The following is a 10,706-nucleotide window of genomic DNA, read 5'->3' on the forward strand; positions in this document are numbered from 1 at the left end:
TGAGAAAAGAAGAGGAATGAAGAATTTGTACTCTTTTGCCCAATCTGCTTTTTGCCTGACAAAGATAAGAAAATCCAGGAATCACTGCTCTCTTCTAATAATGTCAGCAATACAATCTCAGAGCAAAACCATTAAATAATTCAGACAGAAGAAAAGACAGAAAGCATTTGAAATACTGATTCACTAAGGCTTGTTAAAATGACATCAGAAAACTGGTATGAAGAAACAGAAACTCAAAAAATTAGTCTAGAAGAAAGCCCAAGAGGTTTCCTTATCCATGCTCCTTCCCCAGGGAAAGATCACTTATTTGGCAGCGTCCCTTACCAAGCCACTGAAGGTAGGTTGCAGCTAGTCCAGACTTTTACAGTATTTCAGGTAACAACAATGGTCAGGATGCATTTGAGCTTGCAACAAAAGCTGAGGATGAAGTAGCCCAGGGTCAGAAAGACCGTGGGGTGCCAGCACTATGGACCATTTCTGGCATTAGACTGCTTTAGTGCTAGAGACCCCACAGCTCCCAGGCAGCTCGTCCAGGGCATAACTACTTCAACAGAGGTTCTCCTCCAAACTAATCCATAGTTCTTTTGTTGGGAAGATCATATGAAGTTCTCCACTGGGACAGGAGAAGTAGTAATACACTTAATACTGCAGTTAACTTTGTTTCAAGATCTGTTTGGTTCCAGTTTCGCCATGTCTAGGACCTGTTTCTACCCCAAATAGAGTGAAAGACAGCTGAAAAAGGTATTTACTTCTTAACTATTCTTTGTTGTTTCCTGAGAACACAGGGGCCCACAATGTAGAAAAAAACCACTATAACAGACTAACCTAGCTTTCCTCCTTTTTTTTTCCTTCCTAATTCCCCCCCCCCCAACTTCCAAAACCCCCCCCCCCCAAGATCAAAGTTTTTATAATTATTTGCTCTTTATCTGGTCCAGGTCTTTGTTGAAGTGTGACACCCAAACCCTGAAACAATATTACATAGGGTGTTTCATCAATGCTGAGGAGAGTTGAAGCACTGTCATGCACCATCCACTCAGTTCCTTCTTTTACCTATTTGTGCAGTGAATTTTTCCTACCAAAATGCTCTACTTTGCACCTATTTCCAATTTATTACAGTACTTAATTCTAATTTTAAAGACAACTTTAGAAAATAATGCTACCCTCTGAAGTTACTGCACCTCTTCTACTTTGGGATTAATTGCAAATTTAGTAAATGCATTCCATCCAGCTCCTTCATGAAATATTTGATGCATGCTAAAATCAGGTCAGCTACCATCACAACCCTAATGCATTCTGCCAGTACTACATATCAAAAACTGTTCAGAAAAAAAAGTAAGCCCTCAGTTTTAATTGCATATTGTACAAGTTGATTACATTTGCTAAAGCAATTAGAAACTGCAGCTACTGTTGTACCACACAATTGTTAAAGCAAATGTCTGCTGCTCTGAAGTGTGTGCATACTGTATCTGATACCTCATCTTTAAACAATGTTTGTTAGCATAGGCTGTTCAGTGAAAGTCTGAAGAGTGTTTGCTTCCCTAAACCTCACACCTATACAATTCCTTCCTCCATCCTCCTTCTATGCTCCACAACAACATTAAATCCCCGTTATTACTTTCTATGCTGCTCCCACTTCTCCTTCCCACCTCCCTCTGGGTTCTTTCTCCCAGCTCCCCCGTCTAACAGTGAGGTGAGAGACCAGTGCTGCTGCAGGCTCCCTCCCAGCTAGGCACATACCAACTTGCCAGACGGTGCTGCGGTGGCTACCTGGAAGGCCAAATTTAAGAAGGTAACTGTAGGATTCATGTGCAGGTATTTCTCTCACTGGAGGCATTACTGATGGTCTCTTTTGCTCAAGTATTATGTTTTTTTTTCCTCGAAATGTCTTAGATTAACTTACACTGAACGCTCAACCCCCTCTGCCCAACATATTTGAAGGTGCTCAAGGTTTCAAAAGCAATCAGGAGAAGGATGGGAAAAAGACAAAACATGATTGCATGAGCTCTTGTTTCTTTAAGATGACAACCATAAAGAATGATCCTGCTGAGAAGTATCCAAGTAACCAACTTCATCCAATTTTAAACCAGTAATGAGAATTCAGTGAGGGCGTACTACGGGTGCATTAAAAACAGAGTTTTATTATCACTGTGAAGCATTTCCCTACCACATGAAATATATTAGGGAAAAGTCATGTAATCAAAGTTACAGTTGCCCATATAGTACTAGTTTGTTCCCCTCACACATAAACATTGGCATAGTTTGGCTGCCTGGCAATATACTGTGTTTTCCACAGGATTCCACCCTCATAGTAAGGAGCACGCAGTAGGCAGTTCTGGAGCAACGATTTAAATATTTGCTATATACTAATACATTGCTGTGGTCCCGCCATGATTGCACGGAACTTTAATTTCGCTCTGAAGACCCACTTTTTATTTTTATAGTGGTATTGTCTATAGCAATTATCGTTACAGTTTCTGACCATTTAAAGATACTCAGGATTTTTTTTTTTTTTTAAAAACAGATGAGAAAACTGGGGCACAAAAAATAAGAAAGGTGAAAAGTCTCCATTAAACAAAACTGCCTTAGTCTACTTACCGAAGTACTAAAAAAGTATCTGAATCACTGAAACATGGTTTAACAGAAAATGGTTTAACAGTTCTTACATGCTTCCCCTTACCTTGAGTAACAACAGTTTGTCCAGAACACAAAAACTCAGGGAAACCTGAGCAAAGCATACTTCTGCCTATCAAATAATGCCTTCTAGTGGTTGTTTTCTTTTGCAGTATCAAAATATTAAGAACAAGCTGTACTGGTTTTGTCCACATGACTTTGTTACAAGCCCATGCAACCAATCCATCTCTTGTCATTTTTCCTTCTCTGCTCAAACTATAGCACAGCAATGCCATCCACTTTGGACCAGGTGATAAGAAACCATCACCCTTCCAGTCCCTGCTTTTGACCCGCATTAGCAAATTCTGTTTCATTTAAAGTACGAAAGCAAAATTACGTTAAGAAACATATTTGAAATACATCACTTAAATTTGAAAGCCTCCTAAACATTAAGCACCTGAACATTAATATTGGAATATTTAATCTACCTAATAGTCAGTCCTATTTTGCTTGTTCCCTTCCAACATTCTTCCTTTTCTTCTTTCTCCTTATTGCTCATCTGTGAGGCTTTGAAACAGAGATGTCATCTTCTATGGGTTTTTAGTGTGCACTGCGCATCTGGACCACAGTCATGGCTATAACCTTTAGACATTATGATAACACAATCTCTAAAAAAGCAACTTGCTGAAGAATGGCATTATGAGACACCAACAGCAGAAAAGCGTGATGAGCTGCTCAGTAGTATTCAGCCTACTCATGTCAGAATTCAGAGTGGTTTCAGAACTGTTTAAGTATTAGAGCAATGTTAAAACATTACGTTCCTCATAATAAGCAGGAATGAGCTGATCATTATCTTACATCAGAATCCTGTTGACAGGCAACAAGTGGTGTCTCAACCAGCCACAAGATGGAAGATATCTGAAGCTGGAGAGGCCTTTTTATTGAAAGAAAACCTTCAATCATTTTTTCGCAGTTAAAAAAACAAAATACTCACTGTGCTTTAACAAATGGACTAAGTTAAAAGTACAGTCACCAAATTTTCAATTCTCATTAGTCTGAGCTTTGCACTGTTGCCTTGGCAGTGCAACATCTAAATTTTTTTTGCCTGCTGTAGATACACCTACCAATAAGTTTCATGACATTGCTGAAATTCCCTCTGTGCAGAAAAAAAAATCCTACCTGAGGAAGGGTTTTATTTTGGAAGGTGGGTTGTGGCTTTTTTTGTTTTTGTTTGTTGTTGGTTTTTTTTAAGACAATTCTGCCTGCTACCTACTTGTACAACACATAACAAAATGCTAAAGTAAAGCAATTAACTTTTCAAAAAGCATAATGCTATGAACATTATCTATTTATGCTGTTGCTTTTTTGCAGATACTGGGGAAAAAAAAAAATACATACCCACAATCTGGAGCTGGGCACCACCTACAATCAGGATCCGCAACCAGCCATCGCCTAAGCATAAACTCTTCATATTTTTCCATCAAGACGTCGTCGTTTAATATCAAACGAATATCATGAGGATTAAATCGTTCTGAGCATTCTGGACAGCTAATATTAACTCTGCTCTCGGAGATTTCTATCCGGAGATACTGACGCAAGCAATCCACACAAGATCTATGGTGACAAGTCATTATCTCCGGGAACCTGTCCTTGGAGTGCCGCAAAAGGCACAAGGGGCATTCCATGAAGTCTCCACTTGGTTTGCTGCTAGAGGTTGTTCCGTTATCGGAAGAGGTACACGTGGAGAAAATAGAGTTCTTGTCTGTACACATTTCTGAATGAATACTTTCAATACTTGCAATTCCATCAACACCTCCATTTAAATCCCTAGACTTCCGTTTCGTGTCTTTTTTTCTCCGAAAAAGAGAGCCCAATGAAATTCTTCTTTTCTTTGGTGCCTTTTTAACTGATGGCAAGCTCACAGAGGAAGCAGAAGACTGGAGGTCCCGATCAGAGCCCATTTGCCGATGTAAACTCATGTCTAGGTGACTCATCAGAAATGGGTTAAATTTCATATACAACCCTAATCATTTTTAAGGATCCAAATAATAGAGTCAGAGGATACAGGCATATTATTATGTAATCCAGTTTGAGAGTCTTCACGCAGAAAATTCACATGTATCCGCTTCCAGCAAATTCTTCAGGGGAATTCCCTATATTAGGAGGAAAGATGAAAAAAAACATAGATTAGAATCACATCCATCACTTTTGGTTCTGAAAGATCACAGCACTCTAATGACCTGTTATTCATATTACTACCATCTTCTCACCATCTGACCCAATGCTTCTTTCTGTCAGCTTTTTCTACCCTTTGCATCCTTCTCATCTTAACAAGCCTGAAATTTCCCTGTGGTCAAGGTGTATCTTTGTTACACTTAAGCAGTGGCGAGAACGGCATCTTCACTCCCCTGCTCCCTAAGGGGGGGGTGTGTGTGTGTGTGCGCACACATGTGTAGAAATCACCATAACCCAAGGTGACAACTAAGTAAATGTATAACAAGTTCTTCTATATAGCATAGTAACAGGCTTACAACATTGGAAACTTTTCTGTTTTCTCTACCTTACATTTTCCACACATGCAATAAGGTCATGTACAAACCCAATATAGTTAATTAAAAGAAACAAAAGATTTTTGTGTGTGTTTTGAATCCATTTAGACTGCCAGCAGAAATTAAGTCACTGTGGCTAAACAACTCAAGATATTAATTCTCAAAACCTAAGGGTTCTTAGATAAGTATGTGGATGCATATTTATAATGTAAGGCACCTGAATATTTCAGGAAGCAGAGCTGCAGAATAAGTGACTGTCTTGGCCTTCAACTTCCATATCGCAATTCAAGCAAAGAATAGAGTTAAGGTGACGACATTTGAATTTTCCATCATACTGATTTTTATTTAAAAAAAAAGCAGCCCAAAAATCAGATTCCCATCACATACCAAGCTTCAATTATTCCCTATGTGCAAGATGATGGCAAGGATTTCCTTCCGTTCCCTGTTGCTTAACTGGCTGGCTCCAAGAGGAGAAAGAAAGGTGTTTTCCTATTTTCCTCCGACAGAAGAGACTGCTACAAGAAGTGGCAGATCACCTCCAACCAAAAACACTAACTTCCCCCAAACATGCAAATATTCCCACTTCTTGGAAGCTTGACTGTACAAGAGGAATTTTTCTAACTCTCAGTGAACTGCTTTTGTAATAGAAGAATGAGAAGGCATTTCTTATGCGACGTCAGTGTTGCATAACTGGATGCAGCCACTGCTGGCACCATTTCTTTCCTCAGTGTTTCCCAACTTACCTCCCAGAAAGGGGTGCACTGGGTTTCTCCGATTTTACTATAGCATGATAAAATCAGAAACTGGATACTAAAAATAAGTCAAAAGGTAGAAACAAAGGAATGTAGAGGGCCACTGGTGATAATACAAAAATATAATTTCTAACTTACACATCTTGATATGGAGAAGACATAGGGAAGCAAAAAGCCAACGCTGAGGTAAATGCCTCTATTTACCAGAGCCCAGGCAGTCTGCACACCAGCTAGAGACTGGCCGAAAAACAGTGTGCTGTATGTCTCTGGGACGGGATCACTGAGACAACTGGGTCAAGACTAGGAAGTTTCAGAGGAAGACTGACCAGCAGCGGAAACAGGAATCCCTCTCCAAGGAGGAAACACAGAGATAGCACACGGGCTGTCCAGCTCGCCAGAGCAATACGTGCAGCAAACCCACTGCTGGGCCCTCTTCAGACTACTGTAGCTTGGTATTATATACATACTAGCAGCTAGCCAAGTCAACACTACTCAATTTATATTACCATCCAGTACAGTAGCACACCACAAGAATACTACCTTCCGCAAGTCTAAGAATTTAAAAGAAAAAAAACCCAAACAAACAACAAAAAAAAAGCGCAACACCCCCACCCCACCCCACCCCCCACCCCTAAGAATTTAAGAAAAAAAACCCAAACAAACAACAAAAAAAAAGCGCAACACCCCCACCCCACCCCACCCCCCACCTCCTTCTGGTTTTGCTAAAAAGAGGTCTTACATTTTGGGCCACTAGACTTTTTTTTGTTGCTCGTTTTTTTAAGAAAAAAATTAAAAGCCACTATATTCTATTTTTTCAAATGCTGAATTATTACTTTTTTTCTCTAATAAAGGAAAATCTTACCTCCATGGAACACTATCCAAAAATTCTTATTTTATTCCTAGGGTGTACAATAAAGCATATTTCAAGAACATAACATACTCTTCCTTCCCTCCTAAGGGAACATTTTCAGCCCAAAATCCAGTCAAAAGGAATCTTGGATGCTTTACCTGCTTCTGTTCCCAAAACAAGTTTAATAGTTTTACAGCTGCTGTTTCTCATTAAATGAACTAAATCATTCCTTATCTAAAGAAAAAAGGTGAAACTGAAAAAAACTGCTCAACAACAATGACAGAAGGGAACATCCTCCCCTCTAGGATCTTCGCACGATGTTATATCATAGATACACGCAGTTGGTAGATGGCATCTGAAATATACTACAGATACAAAAACCCTATAGCCTATGGCTGACAATAAATTTTAAGTTTGTATGTCTAGAAATGCAAGAATAACCTTGAAAGCATTATTATAACTACATACTTATTAACATTGGTATGTTCACACAGATACTACCAGGACAGTGGAATGTGCCATCCTCCCGAAGGCAGGAGGTCCATGAACAATATGAACAGCAATCAAAGCACTCATTTCAGGCAAGAAGGTGTTTTTTTGTTAAAAAGAAAAAATAAAATAAAAAAACTAGGAAGAAAACACAGTAACACAGCCAAGCCTATGACTACAAGCCTTCCCCTCCTCCCTTTCTCTGGAGAGGAAAGAATGCATATTACAGCATTTTTGCCAGTTCCAACAGATGTACAAAATCAAGAAACAGCAGCTCTGGTGATGAACCAGTTGTACTTTAAAAAAAACAAACAAAACCCCAAAGATTCTCCCATGCTCTAAAAGGAAGAGACCAGTATGTCCTATAGTTCTGTTTGCATAATGGGATCTGATAAGCAGTCTCAGAAATAGCAGATTGCTCTTCTAAAGAAAATGGTTGAACTTTGTCAGGATTTTTTAATAGAGAAGTTGCCAGTTATTTCAGACAATCATCAATTACGCTTTCTAGATTTAAATGCATAAAGCTAGTTTTAAAAGCCATACTATTCCTTATATAGTAGTTTTGGATTGCCATTTTAGTGATATTCAAGGATGACTTTACTGAAGTGAAAAGATTCAGCAGATGATTTATCACAGGGAAAAATGAAGACAAATGTTACAATGCTAATAATGATCAGAGCTGTACAAAATCATAAAAGCCTTACTAGCGCAATCTGGAGCACAGGCCAGTTCTCATGTTGCCCAACCCAACACAGCATCTGCATGTTTTTGCTGACAAAAAGAAGGAAAAAAAATATTTGATTCTGTACAGCCAGAGAACACAACGCCTGTATTATTCCAGTAACAGTAAGTCCACATGAAGGAGATAACGCTGTGTGAAAAATGAAGCTCTGAAATCAAAAGTCTTGAACCGAGCCGAGACACACAATTATGGTAATAATAACGAACAATCTGATTGCGAGAGGCAACATTCATTGCAAGTTCTGCACCACTCTCACTGACCAGTATAAACTCTGACAACATACAGAAGAATCTAATACGGGCAACAGCAAAGGGATAGAAAAAAAACACACACTGAGCATAACTCCTAAAAATTTAAATTCACCACTGTCCTCAACATTTCCTCAAAAGCACTTACCGACTACAGAAAAACCATGTTTCTGGCTTCCTGCCATGCCTAAAGCCCTACCGCAAATCCAAATTCCAGCCATGCTTTGCATGCAGCTTGTGCCACAGACTACCACAAAACACCACTTGCCACAGCACAAACACACCTTGTCATTTGAAGATTTCCAAAAGTGCAAATGACGTTTACAGATATAACTCACATAAAGCTCAGTACTTAGCTACTATCTGTTCCTTCAGTAATCCTTCCTAAACTGTTTGCTGGGGAAACCTAACAAACATCCAGTTAACTTCCTTCTATAATTCTTTTCAACCATGCTGCTTTAAGTAAATGCTATTGCTGACCATATAATGGATGGGGAGGGAAAGGAAACCAGAATAGTCCTGCAAAGGGAGAAGTTTTCAACTCAGACGACTGGGGTGAAAAATATCTTCTAGTATGGCTCTCCATGACATCACCTTTGCTTGTCTCATCTTACCAATTTCAAAACTTTTAGGAAATACACTAGGGCAGCTGAGTATAACCCTACTGATTTTGCAAAAAGAGAAGCAATAAAGCCCTACTTCTGTAAGCCAGCTGCTGGGGCAGACTAACTCCCTCATGCTCCTAACTGTCCTCCAAATACACCAGAGGCACAAGTACAACATGCTGCCTGCTCTTCCATTACACATTCAACCTGGTGTACAGGAGCAACAAATAAGGGAGTCTGCCATCAGGACGAGCAGCTTCACACACATTTGCAAAATGAAGGCAGGCTTAAACATTTGTGTAGGAAAGGACAAAAACCACCATAAACATAGATGTAGCTACATCCTCACTAAAACCCTTAAACATTCCCTCATGTCATTGGTGCTTAAATGGCAAATTTAGACTTTTCCTATTGCAAATGAACGCTCTTCATTTTAGGCATTTGCTCCTCCTGGCAATTTAACCGAGCACTGACTTTGCGTTAGCATACTGAAAGCTATTTCTTGATTAAAACTGACTACTAACAGCTTCCTTCTGACATCTGTAATTCCCAACATCTATACTCTGTAGCTGCTTTCTGAGATGCACTGCTTCAGCTTAAAGAGAGCTGTAACAAAAAAAAAAAAAAAAAAAAAGAGCTTGACATTCATCCACTGACGATGCATCACAGATTCTGCCTCCCTCTTCCAATGAGCATCTCCTGCCAATCACATAGTATCCTGGAATTTCTAAGCTATGATGTTCTTAACACAGAGGTAACTCTAAACATCTAAAAGAGGCATCAAAAACATTTTCCCTTTCATTTACTCCGTGCCGTAAGAACTGTAAAAATACTGGAATAAAACGTAAAACAAAAATATGCAAAAGCTTAAGCTACTAAATTAGATACCAACGCACAGGATTTTTAAACCACAATCAAGTCTCTCATTTCAACGGGCATTCTTTAAATGTCAATTCATTCCACAATAGTTTTAAAATTGGGAGAAAAAAACCAAACACTTCTGCCTGAGGATTTCTAAAAGAATACACCCCTACTCACTTTACACATGCCTCAGGTTCAACTAAAAATCTGGCATCACTACGAGTTAAAACCGTGAGGCACAGTGAAAGAGCTTAACAATTTTGACAGCTATGTACTTCTGTAGCACTATGTCCCATTAAAAAACCCCACCATACTCACGTCAATGCACATGGTATCAGAGCATGCTAGGACTATTACTTGGTTTAATCACAGATGATTTAGTACAAGCAGAACCAACACTTTGCAACTTGGAAGTAAACAAATGGAAATTACGTCAAAACAACAAAGGTTCTGGCAGAACCTTTACATGCACTAAGTTGAAAAATAAAATCCTTAAATGGTAACGTAATGCAGCATAGGTGAAATGCTTAACTGCAACAATTAGCAGAATGCACTCAAGACTCCTTCAATGTACTTCCCCTCAAAAACTAAAATTAAGAATAGTAACATTTTCCATTTAATGTTTAGCATTTAATATTTAGAAGACTGTAAAGATATTTAAGTTCAATTTGTGTGGCTTTTTTTGATGTCTTTTAACTTCGATTTCTAATAAAAGGTGAAATTAAAGGGTTGATACTATTTGGATTAAACTGAAAAGTTTATTCTATAAAAGAAAGTTAACAAATTTGTATTAGAAGATTTCTCAAGCTTTTAAAATGAACCCAGACCTACAGATACTTATCAAACATTTACAGTGATTTGTAACAGTATGCCAGGATGCAAAAATATAAAGTCAAAGTGACTTAATTCATTTAACTCAAACTGAGCTGTGTATAACTACTTTAAAAATATACTCACGTAAGTTTTACTTCATTATGGCTTTTCTATTTTGGAAAAGAAA

General features: G+C 38.6%; 1 protein-coding gene across 3 annotated transcripts in view; it reads right to left on the minus strand.

Moving 5' to 3' along the window:
• The window catches only part of RNF19A (ring finger protein 19A, RBR E3 ubiquitin protein ligase), a 58,080-nt gene that overhangs the window by 17,557 nt on the left and 29,817 nt on the right, over positions 1-10,706 (minus strand). For all 3 annotated transcript variants that reach the window (XM_009275494.2, XM_009275493.2, XM_009275495.1), the window contains one exon: positions 4,009-4,763. In XM_009275494.2, coding sequence (XP_009273769.1) covers positions 4,009-4,625 — 617 coding nt within the window. In that variant the 5' untranslated portion in view covers positions 4,626-4,763. The remainder of the gene's footprint in view (positions 1-4,008; positions 4,764-10,706) is intronic.

This window comes from Aptenodytes forsteri, unplaced genomic scaffold, assembly GCF_000699145.1.
Source record: "Aptenodytes forsteri isolate BGI_AS27 unplaced genomic scaffold, ASM69914v1 Scaffold208, whole genome shotgun sequence".
NCBI lineage: Eukaryota > Metazoa > Chordata > Aves > Sphenisciformes > Spheniscidae > Aptenodytes > Aptenodytes forsteri.